The sequence below is a fragment of the Oncorhynchus masou genome, chromosome 5 (assembly GCF_036934945.1).
Source record: "Oncorhynchus masou masou isolate Uvic2021 chromosome 5, UVic_Omas_1.1, whole genome shotgun sequence".
Classification (NCBI taxonomy): Eukaryota; Metazoa; Chordata; class Actinopteri; order Salmoniformes; family Salmonidae; genus Oncorhynchus; species Oncorhynchus masou.
In genome coordinates, this window is record NC_088216.1 from 66,651,693 (window position 1) to 66,671,635 (window position 19,943).

Sequence of the window (19,943 nt, forward strand, 5' to 3'; positions counted from 1 at the left end):
GGAAAGGCATACACCTGTTGATATAAGGTCTCATAGATGACAGTGCATTTCAGAGCAAAACCAAAGCCGTGAGGTTGACAGAATTGTCCATAGAGCTTCAAGACAGGATTGTGTTGAGGCAAAGATCTGGGTACCAACACATTTTTATTATTCTTAAATGGAAGAACTTTGGAACTACCAAGACACTTCCTAGGTCTGGCCACCTAGCCAAACTGAGCAATCGGGGGAGAAGGGCCTTTGTCAGGGAAGTCACTCTTACAGAGCTCCAGAGAACATTCCAGAAGGACAACCATCTCTGCAGCACTCCACCAATCAGGTCTTTATGGTAAAGTGGCCTGCTTGGAGTTGGCCAAAAGGCACCTAACGGACTCTCAGACTATGAGAAACAAGGTTTTTTGGTCTGATGAAACCAAGATTAAATTCTTTGACCTGAATGACAAGCATAACTCTTTGACCTGAATGCCAAGCGTCACGTCTGGAGGAAACCTTACACCATCCTTACGGTGAAGCATGGTGGTGGCAGCATCATGCTGTGGGGGTGTTTTTCAGCGGCAGGAACTGCGAGACTAGTCAGGATTGAGGGAACAACGCAGGAGTGGCTTCGGAACAAGTCTCTGAATGTCCCTGAGTGGCCCAGCCAGAGCCCGGACTTGAACCCGAACGATCATCTCTGGAGAGACCTGAAAATAGCTGTGCAGCTCCCCATCCAACCTGACAAAGCTTGAGAGGATCAGCAGTATCTCCCCAAATACAGGTGTGCCTAGCTTATAGCATCATACCCAAGAAGACTCGAGGTAGTAATCTCTGCCAAAGGTACTTCAATAAAGTACTGAATAAATGGTCTGAATAAATATGTAAATGTAATTTTATGAGCAAAAATGTCTAAAAACTGTTTTTGTTCTGTCATTATTGGCTATTGTGTGTAGATTGATTTGGGGGAGAAAAACTATTTAAACATTTTAGAATAAGGCTGTAACGTAACAAAATGTGAAAAAGTCAACGGGTCTCAATACTTTCCAGAATGCAATGTACACTGAATAATCTAAAATGATGAATCCCATATTGATCTTTCACATTCAGGCCAACCCAAGCTGTACTGTGCAGTAGGCTAATAGTAGGCCTACTATTGAAGTCAGAAATTCACAGGTTTCAGGTTTTCGTTCTCAAAGTCACACTTTTTTTTACAGACCTTTTTTTGACTGGTCTGTCAAATTTTGATTTGACTTTGATTTTTGAGAGTAGGTACCCTTTAATTCAAGTGTGCAGGCACCTAGCACTCCAGGAGGCGGGTGGGGGAGGGGATCTGTTTCGTTGAGCCCTAGGAGGGGGAATCACCTTGCCTGGGCGTTAATCGAATTGCACTGTGTCCGGCACTGAACCACATCCCATACCGCAGGACTACTCTCTGCAACTTCTGCTCCTGCCAGAACTCTGTTTATCGGCTCTCCAATGCAATTTAATACACACCCCAAATAACCCTTTCTCTGGTGCTGGGCTTGCAGCTTTACCATTCAGGTGTCTTAATCTTGTCAGGAGGAATGCAAAAATCTCTCAGATCTCAATTTCAATGCTCACCACGGCTGTAACGGTGGCCATATTTGTCAGGAAAAACTGAGAACCAGAACCCAGGGAGACTAATCTCTGAGAGAGGAGACGGAGACCAATACAAACACATAAAGAAGCATATTAATAATAATGATACTTCACCTTAACCTTGCAGGTTAGCATTGGGTGGGATAAGTAAACGGGTCACAGGTGCCCATATGGATCCAAAGGGAGTTGGAAACGACTGCCCAAAAAAACAGATGGATTCACATCCTGGAACACCTCAACATGCAATGAACTCTGGGAGAGGTCGTAGGTCAGGAAATGGGGGAATGTGGGATTATCGCTGTGCGTCATAGAAAGAACAGATTAACTATGCTCTTACGATGGTGTATGGGTTGAACATAAAGACCCTGAGGCCGTTTCAGTATTGGAGCTACATTGAGCTGATCTTGGCCCCTAAATTTAAGTCTCTGGCTTGCAGGAGCGGTGAAGGTCTAGGCTATTGATTCTGAATTATTCATCAGATGGCATTTGCAAAATGCCTATAATCTCAGAGTCAGACGATGACTCAAGTATGCATTTCATTTGTCTACTGTATACTGTTACTCTCTCCATTAGTCTTTACAGTAACGTGACTTCGACTTCTGTATGAAAATACCAGTGTACTAAAACATGAGAGTGATTGGCTGTTATACATTACCCTTTCTATTGTATGCTCTGTGTCATTCAATCTGAAGAGGATCTGCCCTTGTTACAGTGGAGCATATGAGCTGGCGTCATCCACTGGTTTCGTATTCATCCCCGACACACAATACAATGAGTCCTAATAGCTGAAAGGAAGCTATGGAAAAGGGGTTGTTATATGTCTACAGTTGAAGTGGTGGGGGTTGTTATGTGTCTACAGATGAATGGGTGGGGGTTGTTTTATGTCTACAGTTGAAGTGGTGGGGGTTGTTATGTGTCTACAGTTGAAGTGGTGGGGGTTGTTATATGTCTACAGTTGAAGGGGTGGGGGTTGTTATGTGTCTACAGTTGAAGGGGTGGGGGTTGTTATATGTCTACAGTTGAAGGGGTGGGGGTTGTTATATGTCTACAGTTGAAGGGGTGGGGGTTGTTATATGTCTACAGTTGAAGGGGTGAGGGTTGTTATGTGTCTACAGTTGAAGTGGTGGGGGTTGTTATATGTCTACAGTTGAAGGGGTGGGGGTTGTTATGTGTCTACAGTTGAAGGGGTGGGGGTTGTTATATGTCTACAGTTGAAGGGGTGGGGGTTGTTATATGTCTACAGTTGAAGTGGTGGGGGTTGTTATATGTCTACAGTTGAAGTGGTGGGGGTTGTTATATGTCTACAGTTGAAGGGGTGGGGGTTGTTATATGTCTACAGTTGAAGGGGTGGGGGTTGTTATATGTCTACAGATGAAGGGGTGGGGGTTGTTTTATGTCTACAGTTGAAGGGGTGGGGGTTGTTATATGTCTACAGTTGAAGGGGTGGGGGTTGTTATATGTCTACAGATGAAGGGGTGGGGGTTGTTATGTGTCTACAGTTGAAGTGGTGGGGGTTGTTATATGTCTACAGTTGAAGGGTGGGGGTTGTTATGTGTCTACAGTTGAAGGGTGGGGGTTGTTATATGTCTACAGTTGAAGGGTGGGGGTTGTTATATGTCTACAGTTGAAGGGGTGGGGGTTGTTATATGTCTACAGTTGAAGGGGAGGGTTGTTATGTGTCTACAGTTGAAGTGGTGGGGGTTGTTATATGTCTACAGTTGAAGGGGTGGGGGTTGTTATGTGTCTACAGTTGAAGGGGTGGGGGTTGTTATATGTCTACAGTTGAAGGGGTGGGGGTTGTTATATGTCTACAGTTGAAGTGGTGGGGGTTGTTATATGTCTACAGTTGAAGTGGTGGGGGTTGTTATATGTCTACAGTTGAAGGGGTGGGGGTTGTTATATGTCTACAGTTGAAGGGGTGGGGGTTGTTATATGTCTACAGATGAAGGGGTGGGGGTTGTTTTATGTCTACAGTTGAAGGGGTGGGGGTTGTTATATGTCTACAGTTGAAGGGTGGGGTTGTTATATGTCTACAGATGAAGGGGTGGGGGTTGTTTTATGTCTACAGGTGAAGTGGTGGGGGTTGTTATATGTCTACAGTTGAAGGGGTGGGAGTTGTTATATGTCTACAGATGAAGGGGTGGGGGTTGTTTTATGTCTACAGGTGAAGTGGTGGGGGTTGTTATATGTCTACAGTTGAAGGGGTGGGGGTTGTTATATGTCTACAGTTGAAGGGGTGGGGGTTGTTATATGTCTACAGATGAAGGGGTGGGGGTTGTTTTATGTCTACAGGTGAAGTGGTGGGGGTTGTTGTGTCTGACATACAGTACTAGCTTTAACTTGACTGTCCTCAATGTCATGAAGACAACCCATTAATCCACAGGTGGCCAACTCCTGCCCACTTTTTATTTGTGTATTCATCCTTTATTTACCCAAATGGCCCCTTTGAGCTTAACAACCTCATTTCCAAGATTGCAGCAGCGTGTGGCCATACAGTACATGCTACAGGGTCATACATTAAAAAGGACAATGCTGTAGCAGCACACTTGAGATATGAAAAAGAGCCCAGACAGCATTGATCGCTGTTCATGCTTTGGCGTTTGCATCCCTCTTACAGCGTAGTGTAAGCCGAAAGGACATAGATCCATCCATGATTATCGAATCATCACATGGGAATTACATGAGTTATTAGCAGAACCACCCATTTCCCCCTGTACTGCAATGCAGAGACAGAGAGAAAGACAGAGTGAGAGAATGAGAGAGCGAGAGAGAGAGGTGCAGTAGCAGATGTCTATTGTCTGTACTTGGATTTTGCTAAGTGACATGTGTTATGGATTGTTTCATATGCACTGACCTTCAAGCCTCCGTTTAGAAAAAAAGAAACAGAAAAAAAAACGACTGCATCTCATTCATCTTTATTTCCTGCCTCCATGAATGCCAGAGATGAATGCAGGTAGAAAAATAAAATGTAAGCGAAGACAACTCCCACAAATCACCTCTCCCTCCTCCACCAATCAGCCGGAACATAACTAAAGATAACTCACAGTCCTTTGCTCTGCATTCTTATGAGATAACTGCTCCCTCACAGGGAAGCACTGTACTGTAGATTTGGTCATTGCTATCGGGCAATGCTATAAAGGACTTCTCTAACCTTTACCAAGTAGGCCCTCATTGTAAAAACAAATTTGTTCTTAACTGACTTGCCTAGTTAAATAAAAATACAATTTTTAAATAAATAAAATAAGAACAATTGTGTCTCTGGAACTCTTAAAGGGTATGAACACAAGGGCCTCCCGAGTGGCGCAGCGGTCTAAGGCACTGCATCACGGTCTAAGGCACTGCATCACGGTCTAAGGCACTGCATCGCAGTGCTTGAGGCATCACTACAGACCCCCGTTTGATCCCAGGCTGTGTTGCAGCCAGCCGCGACTGGGAGACCCATGAAGCAGCGTACAATTGGCCCTGCGGGATGTCCTCTAGCAACTTTTTGTGGCGGGCCGGGCGCATGTACACTGACTTCGGTCACCAGTTGTACAGTGTTTCCTCCGACACAGTGTTGCAGCTGGCTTCCGGGTTAAGCGAGCAGTGTGTCAAGAAGCAGTGCGGCTTGGCAGGATCCTGTTTCGGAGGACGCATGGCTCTCAACCTTCGCCGTAAAGGAGTTGCAGCGATGGGACAAGACTGGTACTACCAATTGGATATCATGAAATTGGGGTAAAAAATATATTTTTTAATATTTACAAAAATAAAGGGTATGAACAAAGAACAAAGACAATATCTATAAGGGACTTGGTTCCATGGTGTGCTTTAAATGGGTACAGTATCTGAAGGCTGTGTCTACTGAAACATGAATGGGCCATGTCTTTCACAGTGACATCATGTGCCTTGTTGTGGGATAGGAGTATAAAGGATCCCATGGCAGCCCCTGTGTTTGTGATTGCGGTGGACAAAAGGCGATGTTAACTGTATCTGGACTGTGCGTCTTCACAGTGGAGCTGTCAGCATTGGCTTTGTGTTTGGCTCAGCGACCTTGTCCTTTGCAGACCGCCTATTAATTAACATCGGTGTGCATGGAGTGACCAGCCGTGGTGCATACTGTCTCCTGTCTATAGCAGATCAATGCAGGGAGAAAACACAAAGGGAGACGGGCGCTTGGAACGAGCTCGTGTCTTCAAGTGCATTTTCCACTACACTAAAGACCCATTTGAGTAATGTGCTTCCGACACGCTCTCGTGTTGCCTCCCAGTGTTTCTGCTTTATGGACGATGCACCAGCATTTTGGCTTTACAGCACTCTCTCGCCATCTCTCTCTCTCTCCCTCTGTGTGCTTCTCTCACTGCCTTTGGCTGAGACTGTAGTGAACTCACCCCATGCTGGGTTGTCTTTTCTCTGGGGACTGATTCCCTCTCATCTCTGCTGCTCTCCCTACCCAGTCTCAACACTGTGCCCTAGGCCCAACCACAGCGTCTAACCTATAGCCCAATGCCAAGACCAACAGCCCCCATTCCTCACACCCCCCATTCACAGCCCCAACCCCTCTTAATCCCTTCCCAAGCCCCTATGCCTGTCCCTCTGGCAGAGGATCTGGTCACCCACCAGAGAGTATGTGGAGGACTATTACAGCCCTGCAAGGTTTATTTAACGTGACAGCTGTTACTCTCTGACCACCACCTTGCAAGTGTTTTGGACTGCCAGTATGTGTGTGTGTGTGGTTGTTTGTGTTTGTATTTCTGTGAGCAGGCGTTAGTATGTGTGTGTGTGTGTGTGTGTGTGTGTGTGTGTGTGTGTGTGTGTGTGTGTGTGTGTGTGTGTGTGTGTGTGTGTGTGTGAGTGCGTGTTTGCTTGTCGCGGATGTCCTTCAGCAGTACGTATTGGAGAGAGATGAAAAAAATGCTAATTAAGTGTATTACAGTAGTGAGGACTACCCTGGCTGACACACACACACACACACACACACACACACACACACACACACACACACACACACACACACACACACACACACACACACACACACACACACACGGTGCTCTGTGTGTGTGTGTACGTGCACCCACCTGTGTGTTTCTGGACACCCCATTCTGCCTCCTCGAACCACTGAAGTGGTATAAAAAAAATCCAAGTTTAAGTACATTCTGTGTTTGAATGAAGTGACAGCAAACATGCAGCAATAGCTTCAATGGCTGGTCTGCTGGGATGGGTGGATGGCAGGAACCAATGCTTTCCATCTCTTTTCTCAAGAGGAACTTTTGTGTGATTCACTCGGTGTGGAAACAAAAGACAGGGTCAGTCAAAGTTTCAGTTTCTTTCTGCTTTATGGAGTTCTGGCAGTACGTACAGATGGAGCAAGGAAGCACATTTGTTGTTGTTGGTTTCGACTCTGTCAATCACCACATCCTCATCGGCAGACTCGACAGCCTTGGTTTCTCAAATGATTGCCTCGCCTGGTTCACCAACTACTTCTCTGATAGAGTTCAGTGTGTCAAATCGGAGGGTCTGCTGTCCAGACCTCTGGCAGTCTCTATGGGGGTGCCACAGGGTTCAATTCTTGGACCGACTCTCTTCTCTGTATACATCAATGAGGTCGCTCTTGCTGCTGGTGAGTCTCTGATCCACCTCTACGCAGACGACACCATTCTATATACTTCTGGCCCTTCTTTGGACACTGTGTTAACAATCCTCCAGGCAAGCTTCAATGCCATACAACTCTCCTTCCGGGCCTCCAATTGCTCTTAAATACAAGTAAAACTAAATGCATGCTCTTCAACCGATAGCTACCCGTTCCTACCCGCCTGTCCAACATCACTACTCTGGACGGCTCTGATTTAGAATACGTGGACAACTACAAATACTTAGGTGTCTGGTTAGACTGTAAACTCTCCTTCCAGACCCATATCAAATATCTCCAATCCAAAGTTAAATCTAGAATTGGCTTCCTATTTCGCAACAAAGCATCCTTCACTCATGCTGCCAAACATACCCTTGTAAAACTGACCATCCTACCAATCCTCGACTTTGGCGATGTCATTTACAAAATAGTCTCCAATACCCTACTCAACAAATTGGATGCAGTCTATCACAGTGCAATCCGTTTTGTCACCAAAGCCCCATATACTACCCACCATTGCGACCTGTATGCTCTCGTTGGCTGGCCCTCACTTCATACTCGTTGCCAAACCCACTGGCTCCATGTCATCTACAAGACCCTGCTAGGTAAAGTCACCCCCTTATCTCAGCTCGCTGGTCACCATAGCATCTCCCACCTGTAGCACACGCTCCAGCAGGTATATCTCTCTAGTCACCCCCAAAACCAATTCTTTCTTTGGCCGCCTCTCCTTCCAGTTCTCTGCTGCCAATGACTGGAACGAACTACGAAAATCTCTGAAACTGGAAACACTTATCTCCCTCACTAGCTTTAAGCACCAACTGTCAGAGCAGCTCACAGATGACTGCACCTGTACATAGCCCACCTATATTTTAGCCCAAACAACTACCTCTTTCCCTACTGTATTTAATTTATTTATTTTGCTCCTTTGCACCCCATTAGTTTTATTTCTACTTTGCACATTCTTCCTTTGCAAATCTACCATTCCAGTGTTTTACTTGCTATATTGTATTTACTTTGCCACCATGGCCTTTTTTTGCCTTTACCTCCCTTATCTCACCTCATTTGCTCACATCGTATATAGACTTGTTTATACTGTATTATTGACTGTATGTTTGTTTTGCTCCATGTGCAACTCTGTGTCGTTGTATGTGTCAAACTGCTTTGCTTTATCTTGGCCAGGTCGCAATTGTAAATGAGAACTTGTTCTCAACTTGCCTACCTGGTTAAATAAAGGTGAAATAAAATAAATAAATTCACGTATATTGTATTTGCCAAGCAGATTTTGCATAGTGTGTGTTTTTGTTGGTGTGTGTATGTGTGTGCGCGCATTCTGACCTTGCTGAACACCCCTTTCAAATAGAGCTCTATGTGAGTTCTCTGTCCTAGTGAATCTGGGAGGTGACATTGCAGGTGCTGCAGGTCTTGCCAAAAAGAGCTAATCACAACTTCATTACCCTTGTGAAGCCACCAATGGCACCTTCATTCTCTGTTTCCAGGACACTGCGTAACTGTCTACTTCATTCTCTGTTTCCAGGACACTGCGTAACTGTCTACTTCATTCTCTGTTTCCAGGACACTGCGTAACTGTCTACTTCATTCTCTGTTTCCAGGACACTGCGTAACTGTCTACTTCATTCTCTGTTTCCAGGACACTGCGTAACTGTCTACTTCATTCTCTGTTTCCAGGACACTGCATAACTGTCTACTTCATTCTCTGTTTCCAGGACACTGCCTAACTGTCTACTTCATTCTCTGTTTCCAGGACACTGCGTAACTGTCTACTTCATTCTCTGTTTCCAGGACACTGCCTAACTGTCTACTTCATTCTCTGTTTCCAGGACACTGCGTAACTGTCTACTTCATTCTCTGTTTCCAGGACACTGCATAACTGTCTACTTCATTTTCTGTTTCCAGGACACTGCCTAACTGTCTACTTCATTCTGTGTTTCTAAGGACACTGCATAACTGTCTACTTCATTCTCTGTTTCCAGGACACTGCGTAACTGTCTACTTCATTCTCTGTTTCCAGGACACTGCATAACTGTCTACTTCATTTTCTGTTTCCAGGACACTGCCTAACTGTCTACTTCATTCTGTGTTTCTAAGGACACTGCATAACTGTCTACTTCATTCTCTGTTTCCAGGACACTGCGTAACTGTCTACTTCATTCTCTGTTTCCAGGACACTGCGTAACTGTCTACTTCATTCTCTGTTTCCAGGACACTGCGTAATCCTCTACTTCATTCTCTGTTTCCAGGACACTGCGTAACTGTCTACTTCATTCTCTGTTTCCAGGACACTGCGTAACTGTCTACTTCATTCTCTCTTTCACTGCTGAACTGTCTACTTCATTTGGCTTTCTGTTAAAGTCAAGAACTTAGCCTCAGGGAAGTTTTATAGATATAGATACAGGGCTTGGAAGAGTAGCTGCTGCTTCTTCAGCAGCTAATGGGGATCTGAATGAGAAAAATCATAGTTCTAGACTCGGATCCTTATTCGATTACATCTCCCCATATCATTGTTTCTGCAGAGATGGCCTGACAAAAATGTCAGCCCCCAATCTCTCTCTCATAAGAGCACATTCCTCAAATAGGAAATTATAAATCAATTAGGTAAAAATTTGTTTAGACCAGCGCAGCAGAATGGAACCTCTCGCAGAAAGATTAGATCATAGGAGACATCCCTAGCATTGTCTGCACTGTTAAACAAGGACTTTCTAAATTTCCCTCATAACACTATGTGCTCTATGCAATGAGTTTGAATAAGATGCTGTTTTTTAGGACAGGGTTTTCTGCGCCATTAGTATGACACATGACTGCTAGTGTCTTTGTGTGGTGGTTTGTATTTGTGCGTCTGTGTGTGTGTGTGCATGCGTGTGTGGTGTGTGTATCTTTGCTGCTTTGCTGGCTGTGTTGACGTTGATAGTCTTTGACAGGGTCTGTGAGAGCAGGGAAGTGGTGACTGTTGTGGTAGAAGACACAGAGAGCAGTGGATAGGAGAAGAGAATGATAATCCTATTCCAATGTGCTCTGCCTACAACAAAATCTCTTGCATAGTCAGTTTTGCATACAACGTCTTGCATAGTTCGGTATGTTGCACTGAAAGTGGCTAATATTGCATTGATTCGATCACAACTCCCACAGCAAAGGGAAACGTTGATAGTGTTAACTAACGGGGAAAACTCCAGAAAGTTGAGTGAAGTTCAATCTCGTGCTTCTCTTCGCAGGCTGATATTTCTTCTGCACGGCAGTCCTGGGGGAGTTGCGTGCCCACGCACGTGTGCAGCTTAGAGGGAACATTGCTTGTGACTTTTTTAAACTGGCACTACCAGTCGAAGACTGTTCCCTCCTCTCTCCCCCCTCCTTCCTCCTCCTCTGAAAACGCATAGAAGGCCTTTGTTCTTTTCTCCCTTCTTTCTCGCCTCCTGCTCTCCTCTCCTCCTGTTGAACAGTTGCCAGGCAGCAGGCTGCCCACCACAGTGACCAGAGACTGTCTCTAAGAGAGTGGGCTGGGCTGAAAAAAGGGTCCCAACCCACTATGACCCGACACTGTATTACTCTGTCCTCTTCTCTCACACTTTCTCTATCTACTTCTCTCCTCTCATTCTACCCAAACTCTGCCATCTATCCCTCTGTAGCGTTTCCCCCCCATCAGAACCTCTTCTCCTCCCATCCCTAGTTCCCTCTCCCCTCCCCACCCCATATTGTCATTGGCACTGACATTTATATTCTTATGTTACAGTGCTGGGGATAGTTTCAGTGCAGCCCAGAGTTTCTGGGCTGGGCTTTGGCACTGTGGACTGATTGACTGCTTTAATGGACACCTGTGTAGATAGTTGCTAGCTGTTAAATGACTGGCCACGGCTGAAGTGCTACAGCCATGAGAGGACAGGGTTAACTCCTGTGGCCTCACAGGCACGTGGGGAAGAATGAGATGAGCTTGTACGATGTGTGTGTGTGTGTGTGTGTGTGTGTGTGTGTGTGTGTGTGTGTGTGCGTGTGCGTGTGCGTGTGTGCGTGTGTGTGTGTGTTAGAGAAAGAGAGTCAAGGGTAAGAGACAATGGGAGAGACAATGAATGACAGAAAGAAAAGCAAGAAGAAGGATAGTGAGAGGATGGGTTTGGCGTGGATTGAGAGGTTAGGGTGGGGCTGCATAATAACATTTTCTGTTGGGAGAGTATTGGGAATCGATAATGTAATTCATAGAAAAGCCATGGACTGGCCTCTCATCGACATTCACAGGCATGCTCAAGCTTACATCCCCAAGAATTAAAGAAGAGAGAAAAATCGGTCTGTCATTGAAACAAAGAGTCACCCATTGTTTATATCAAGCCCTTAAGTAACCAAAATGCCCAGCGAGCAGCCTTTAAAATACCATTAGGCTTTGATTGACATCTCCGGTGGCCCAGTGTCCTTGATGATGCAGTGAGTAAGGAGGTAACCACACGGTCAGCCAGCGCTCAGCACGTGTCCTCTTACCTGTGACGCTCTCTCTCTCTCTCTCTCTCTCTCTCTCTCTCTCTCTCTCTCTCTCTCTCTCTTCTCATAACCGCATGTGGCCATTTTAGGTCAGATAAAATGTAAAATGCCAGTTATTCCCAGGTATTGCCAAAGCCCATTTGTGGCACAGCAAGTGAGGGGCAGGAGTGTGGGTGACTCTTACCCAAAAACTCAGCAGCCCCGCAGCTCACATCCCAGAGGCCCCACAGTCACAATGAGCCTGGCATAATCGGATCTGACAAAGTGTGGCTCTTACCAATGAGCCACACTATGTATCTATGTATCTGTATTCATGCCTAAGTTTTAAGGAATCTGTTGTGGCTTTTGTGGTAGGATGTTTTGGTAAGTCATTGTAAGCACTGGCTGTGTAATTGGCTGTGTCCAAGTCACAGTCAGTCTCTGTTTCTTAATGAGAATGATGTTAGCAAGAGCAGTGCTTTTTTGTTTTACCGCAGTGAGTGAGTGCAGTGCCATTTTGGTGACATCCTTCTCCTTTCTCTCCCCCACACAGCGCTGACAGGAGGGCAGCCCGGGTCCACGCAAGGGAGCCAAGATGGCCGGGCGCCCGGGAGCAGACTCAGAAGAGCGGCCGAGGAGTCCTACTGGGCCTATTCAGGTGTGTGTGTTAATGCAGAATAGTTCTTACTCTCTCTCTCTCTCTCCCTTCCCCTTCTCTCCTCTCTCCCTCTTCCTCTGCCTACGCTCAGCACGTGTCCTCTTACCTGTGACGCTCTCTCTCTCTCTCTCTCTCTCTCTCTCTCCCCTTCCCCTTCTCTCCTCTCTCCCTCTTCCTCTGCCTATGCTCCCTGTTCTTTAGAGCCCTGGCCTCAGGGATTCTCTGGGCTTTTTATTTTATGAATGTTTCCGTGGAAAAAAAGTGACTTCTTTTGTCCCTCTGAGCGATATTTGCAGAGGAGGAGCATTAATATTTTACTGTGCAACCAAGCCTCGGGCAACAAATGATCTTTATTTTTTAAATATATTTCTGTTCCCATGTCTACTCTAATTGTAGCCCGACGCTGCATTAAAGCCAGGGGCTCGTGGCAAAGTAGAGCTGGTGACAGATTCACTTAGCGAGCTGGGTATTGATGCTTAGATCTATTAATGGTGTTTTGTGTCATGGCACGCATAATATTAAAGGCTTATATAAGACTCTGATGTAACTGTGGGTGTAATTTCAGCAAGAAGAAAACAATACAGATTGTGTAGGACAGTCACAGAGATCCCTCCATTTTGTAAAATGGCATGTTTTTTTCTGAACAAACGGATAGGCTGGTGCTATAGCAGGTACTGTATTGTGTGAGTGAGAGAGTGAAAGAGTGAGAGAGTGAGAGAGTGAGAGAGTGAGAGAGAGAGAGGTACTGTAGTGAGTGAGTGAGTGAGTGAGTGAGTGAGTGAGTGAGGAGTGAGTGAGTGAGTGAGTGAGAGAGAGCTAAGGATAGTAGGTTATGCTTGGTTTGAGAATGCTGATGGCTCCTAACCCTTTCATGTGAATCAGCGGTGGCACTCTGGTAGCCCACCCTGATATTTAATAATCACATCAGTCCCTTTGGGGCCCGGTTACCCACTGCTATTTCTCCTCTCAAACAGCTGAGAGCCTCCTTATACCTCGCTATTCTAGCAGCAACTACAGACCTGTCACTAATACAGAACTGCATATCTCTCTCTCTCTCTATCCTCTCTCTCTCTCTCTCTGGGCCTTAGGGACATGACGCAGAGGAGAGGCAGTATGCAGGGCTGTCCCTAGATATTGCCTGAGTTTGTGCACAGCTCTAAGCTCTCATCTCTCTCTGCATGTTAATGCGTCATTCTCTCTGGCGGGCTGATGGGGCAGTCTGCTATGCCTCAGTGAGGTAGCCATTCTGGAATCTGTCATCTGAATATATACTGGTGGATCTGATTACGACAAGCTAATTCGGACAGAGCTTTATACAGAGCTTTATAACTGTTTTACTGTAAGCTCACCAGGTTGCGAAGTGATGACTTCACCAATATTGGATGCCTTATTACGCCAGTGAATATGTTATTATTTGGGTGTCTGTTATTCTTTAGAAGTTGTATACATAAATGATGACTTAAGAAACTGTCATTGAAATGTGTTCGGATCAACTGTAATTGTGTTGGTACTAGGACTTTCAAACAATTTAAAACATTTAATCGAGTTAATCTTAGGATTTACTTTTAGTAACCTCTTAAGGATCTACGGGATCTGTGTCCCTTGTTGCTAACATGCGCTAATGTGACTAGAATGACGTTGTAAGTAACAGCACACTTCCCAGGACATAGACAGGCTTAAATTCTTGTTAATCTAACTGCACTGTCCAATTTACAGTAGCTATTACAGTGAAAAAATACCATGCTATTGTTTGAAGAGACAACAACAACAAAACTTTCATCACGGCAACTGGTTTGATACATTCACCTCTGAAGGTAAATAATGTACTTACATTCAGTGATCTTGCTCTGATTCGTCATCCTGAGGGTCCCAGAGATAAAATGTAGTACAGTTTTGTTTGATAAAATCAATTTTTTATATTCATATGTAGAAACTGGGTTCTACAGTTGGAACCTCTGACGATTGAACCCCTTACGATTAATCGCAAAATGTAGCTGTAATGTAAGATTTTTTATACAAAAAGCATTGACATCTTGATTTTGTCCAAAGTTAGTCAACAAAGTCAGGTAAATTGATAAAGCACAACTTCTTTAATTAACCTCAATGTCAACTTGTTTTGACATTGCATTTTGTTTTTAGATGATGTATTTTGTATGTTCTCACTGTATTTGGAAGACTTTCAGACAATGCAATTAATCACAAACAAAAAAATAGTGCAGTAAAAATAGAAAAAGTGAACTCAAGTGAAGTGACGAATAACCCTTACAGCCCCAGACTTGGTACCTTATGGCCAGTTTTGGCCATTCTTTGTATACATTCAGGGCCAGGCAAAAAATACTGTACAATATATCAGACAAATACTGAGCTCAAGTCCATGCTCATTTTTTTGGTTGAAATGATTTTCTAAATGGCATTGACACTTGGATTGGAACCGGTGCTCTGGTCGTATGACATGAAAATCGAGCTCTTTGGCCACACACACCAGTGGTGGGTTTAGCATTGAAAAACACAAGCAGAAGCAGAAAATAACCTCATACTTATGGTCAAATATGGTGATGGATCTTTGATATTTTTGGGCAATTTTGCTTCCACTGGTCCTGGGGCCCTTGGGTCAACGGCATCATAAACTTTTCCAGTGCCAGGACATTTTAGCCAAAAACCTGGTTGCCTCTGCCAGCAGGTTGAAACTTGGCCACAAGTGGATCCTCCAGCAAGACAATAACCCACAACACTAATCAAAACCTTCAAATAAATGGTCAATTGAGCGCAATATCAACATTTTGCATAGGCCATCTCAGTCTCCTGACTTAAATTCTGTTGAAAACCTGTGGTTTGAATTGATGAGGGCAGTCCATAACAGCAGACAAAGGATATCAAGGACCTGGAAAGACTGAACATACGACCTGTCATTGCTCATATCAGAATTACTGCCTCAAAGTGAAGCGGCTGAGGCCTTAATTAAGATATGCAGTATAAACCAAACAAATGACCCCGGGTGAGTTATGCCCTCCAGTCTACATAATTACAAGTGCTTTTCCATATATTCTAAGCTGCCTTTTTGTGAGCGTCTGACTGAAACACTGAGGCCAGATCAATAGGCCCTCCCTTGTGCCTTCTCTTCCACACACCGCTACAAAGTTCACATTAAGGTGGATTTGATGGAAAGTTCCACTTTTCAACGTAAAAAAAGAATTAGCTTAATGGCACTATAAATACCCTCCGTCCCTCCCCTCACCCCCAACTTGCTGGATATTCATTTTAAATCCCTTGTAGCCTCAATACTTCTGGCTTCAATGGGAGACGTAGCCTAATTTATGAGATGGAGAATTCACCACCTTGTCTGTTTCATATCAATCCTCATAGCCCATTTCACATTCACTGGCAGGCTTGAGTTGAGAGCTCTCTAGGTTTTGTGTGCAGCCTTGAAGAAAATACATGAAGATGGACATTGATGATATATTGTACTGTAGTTTAACTTTAGAGGATTAAGGGCTGTGACTTAAATAACAACTCATAAAGATAGTCATTTATGTGGGATGTTAAACAAAATATTATATATTTTCTTTAGTGTGCTGCTTAGTCAGTAGGCCTATGCTTAAATCCACTCGAAGTCCTTGGATTCTAAGTGTGCCTTTACTTCTTATGAGTGTTTGTACACATATCGTTTTTCTGTGTGTATTTCTGAGGACGTGTAAATATGTTTTGGAGTGGATCCTCTATGCATATTCAGTAGTATGCTGTAGTAGGGGACAAAGAAAAACTGCATTGGATCAACCTTGAATCTGCAGTGCTCCACTTGCCCTAAAATGCACTTAAGGGTTTTTCCTAATGGATTAATATGCACGTTATTTACTGAATGGGGTCTTCAGACCAGGTCATTCGTGTAAGGTGTGATGGGTTATGTATTATCCAACACCTTTGAGTGATTTAATCAGCACTCAGGGGAATTACATGTAATTTGAGATCTAGCAGAGTTCTGACAATGGTAGGGCATCTGGTTGCCATGCCAACCTTTACAGAACTGCCTGCCATAGAGGTTCTGAAATGACATTAGGACAATCACAGACTTGCCTGTCAACAGCAGTCCTCATCGTATACAATGATATGAAATGAAGATGGAGAAATAGTATTATTTAATCAATTCTGCCCACACAAAAAACAGGGAAATAAATATTGTTAGCACAGGTGGTCATTGGTCACTGATACATCTCTTCCCACTCTGTATAATTATTTCTTCAAATGGAAATTATGACAGTACATCTCAGTAAGACAAAAATAATGGTGTTCCAAAAATGGTCCAGTTGCCAGGACCACAAATACAAATTCCATCTAGACACCTTTTCAATAGAGCACACAAAAAACTATACATACCTCGGCATAAACATCTACCCTTTATGGTTGTAAGGTCTGGGGTCCACTCACCAACCAAGAATGAACAAAATGGGACAAACACCACTATTTTTTTTATTTTACCTTTATTTTACTAGGCAAGTCTGTTAAGAACAAATTCTTATTTTCAATGACAGCCTAGGAACAGTGGGTTAACTGCCTGTTCAGGGGCAGAACAACAGTTTTGTACCTTGTCAGCTCAGGGATTTGAACTTGCAACCTTTTGATTACTAGTCCAACACTCTAACCACTAGGCTACCCTGCCGCCCCATTGAGACTCTGCATGCAGAATTCTGCAAAAATATCCTCTGTGTACAACGTAAAACACAAAATAATGCATGCAGAGCATAATTAGGCCGATACCTGCTGATTACCAAAAAAGAGTTGTTAAATTCTACAACGTCCTACTGTAAATGGAAGCGATTCCCAAACCTTCCTTAACAAAGCCATCACCCACAGATAGATGAACCTGGAGAAGAGTCCCCTAAGCAAACTGGTCCTGGGGCTCTGTTCACAAACACAAGCAGAGCCTCAGGACAGCAACACAATTAGACCCAACCAAATCATGAGAAAACAAAAGAGAAGAACTTGACACACTGGAAAGAATTAACTGAGCAAAAACTGAGCAAACTAGACAGAGTACACAGTGGCAGAATACTTGACCCAACATTAAGGAATGCTTTGACTCTGTACTAACTCAGTGAGCATAGCCTTGCCAGGTCTGCCATAGGCAGGCTACTGTATGTGCACACTGCCCACAAAATGAGCTGGAAACTGAGCTGCACTTCCTAACCTCCTGCCAAATGTATGACCATATTAGAGACACATACTTCCCTCAGATTACACAGACCCACAAAGAATTTGAATATCAAATCCAATTTTGATAAACTCCCATATCTATTGGGTGAAATACCACAGTGTGAAATCACAGCAGCAATATTTGTGAACTATTGCCACAAGAAAAGGGCAACCAGTGAAGAACAAACACCATTGTAAATACAACCCATATTTATGTTTATTTATTTTCCCTTTTGTACTTGCACATCGTTAGAACACTGTATAGAGACATAATATGACATTTGAAACATCTCTATTATTTTGGAATGTTCACTGTTCGTTTTTATTGTTTATTTGTTCATTATCTATTTCACTTGCTTTGGCATTGTAAACATATGTATCCCATGCCAATAAAGCCCCTTAAATTGAAATTTAATTGAGAGTGCCAGAGAGATGTTGTGTCAAGGCAGCTGAATGTTTAGAGGGAACAGAGGGCTGAGGGCAGCCTAACAGAATGAAAAACAAAGCCTCAAACCTGACTTGGCATGCTGATGAGAGCAGCTTCCTAGTGTGGTGTTCAAGTCCTCTTTTCTCTCACTCCCAGCTCTATTTTTCCCTGTCTGTGGTGGCACATCTCAATCTCTCTTTCAAGCTGTCTGTCTTTCACAATGTTTGCTTGTAAGGTACCCTTTAGCTGGCTTTAGTTGTGATACAGGAACCTCTGAATGGCGCCACTTGCTCTCAGGGTATGCTATTTTTATTTAATTTAAATTCACCTTTATTTAACCAGGTAGGCTAGTTGAGAACAAGTTCTCATTTACAACTGCGATCTGGCCAAGATAAAGCAAAGCAGTTCGACAAAAACAACAACACAGAGTTACACATAAACAAACGTACAGTCAATAACACAATAGGAAAATATATGTACAGTGTGTGCAAATGTAGTAAGATTAGGGAGGTAAGGCAATAAATAGGCCATAGTGGCGAAATAATTACAATTTGGCATTAACTACTATAACTAATAGATCAGAGGACTGATAGCCTAGCTCTGCCGTAGCTCTCTCTCTTTGTGCTAAGGATTTGTACCTATGCAAATACATCATGTGACATAGTGCTGTAACAGAAACAGGAAGTGGTAATGAAGGTGTTAAAATTAGGGTTGAGGTGGAGGATGAAAACAAGAATGACAGGAGTGAAAGCAAATAAGAGCGATGGAGAGAGAGTAAATTAATTAATGAGAGAGACAGCCCTCTCTCTCTGGCTCTGCAAGGCTTGTTGTCTTTCATTCATGAATGTGGCGAGCAGAGCGTGTCTGTGCTGTGTTTAAGTATGTACGGCATCAGAGCAGCATGGCCCATCATGAGGCCGCTCTAATAGAATGACCCAGCTCTAGTGACAGCAGCACACTCCTGCAAATGGAGCTGCACATCTGCCACTGTGCTGCAGTAATTGTGCAATTTACTGTACAGCCAATATCCCACCATCCTAATTGAATATGACTTTGTACTGTTTGAGTAATCTCTCCATTTTAGACCCTGACCTCAGGCATGCTTCAGCTCCGGATACAGTGGATTGGAGAGGAAGACAGAGAGGGAGAGGTAAAGCAAGAGAGGAGAGAAGGATCAAGAGGGAGAGATGTGAGATAGAGGCAGAGAGAAAGATAGAGAGAGGGAGTGGCGTGGCGTGAGGTAGAGGTGTCCGATAAAGTATGTAGGTCACATTGAGAGGCGGTGGGTTCCTGGTGATGACATCACTACCGTCACCATCACTGCTGCTGCTAACACCTTACCAAGGACAAACCATGCACTTGACACATAGAAAAAGGGAGAGACAGAAAGAGGGAGGCTGAGGAAGAGAGAGTCAAGGGAGGGAAAGATGGAGAAGAGAGAAGGAGGCGGGGTGGAGGTAGAGAGATGAGACCAAAACCAGATGGCTCTGTTTGGCTGCCTGGCTGAGTGAATCCTGTGTTTGTTTCAAGTGTTTGAGCTTGTGTTTCTACTGGTTTTAGTCCTCCTGACTGTTGTGGATGGCCCTGTAAGTGGGTTATAAAGATCAACATCACTATAATCAGAGCAGAAGATGGTGGATGGATTTGGAATGTAGATGACCCATTGTCCGACCTCCCTCTCCCCTCCTCTACTCTCCTCTCTTTCCTCCTCTCCTCTCATTCCTCGGCACAGAAAATACTGATCTAATGTTAGAGAAGGGATGGATGGATGGATGGAGTGAAGAAGGGGAGGGAATGTGCAGTGAGGGGGAATTTGAGGAGTAATTAAAGCTAGTTTTGACTTAATCACAGATTATCCATTATATCGACCAGATACTCAAGTGGCAACTCTCACGATTAAATTAAATGTCTTGAAAAATGGAAGGCAGTTCAGGTGGAGGCATGATCAGGTGGGACCATTTTAGTCAATGAGAGGGCAGATATGAGTGTGAACAACAGGCACAAATCTGATA

General features: G+C 44.0%; 1 protein-coding gene across 2 annotated transcripts in view; it reads left to right on the forward strand.

The window, feature by feature from the left end:
• The window catches only part of LOC135540122 (receptor-type tyrosine-protein phosphatase gamma-like), a 327,471-nt gene that overhangs the window by 79,821 nt on the left and 227,707 nt on the right, over window positions 1-19,943 (forward strand). For both annotated transcript variants that reach the window (XM_064966521.1, XM_064966520.1), the window contains exon 2: window positions 12,213-12,317. In XM_064966521.1, the coding sequence (XP_064822593.1) occupies window positions 12,213-12,317 (105 nt within the window). The remainder of the gene's footprint in view (window positions 1-12,212; window positions 12,318-19,943) is intronic.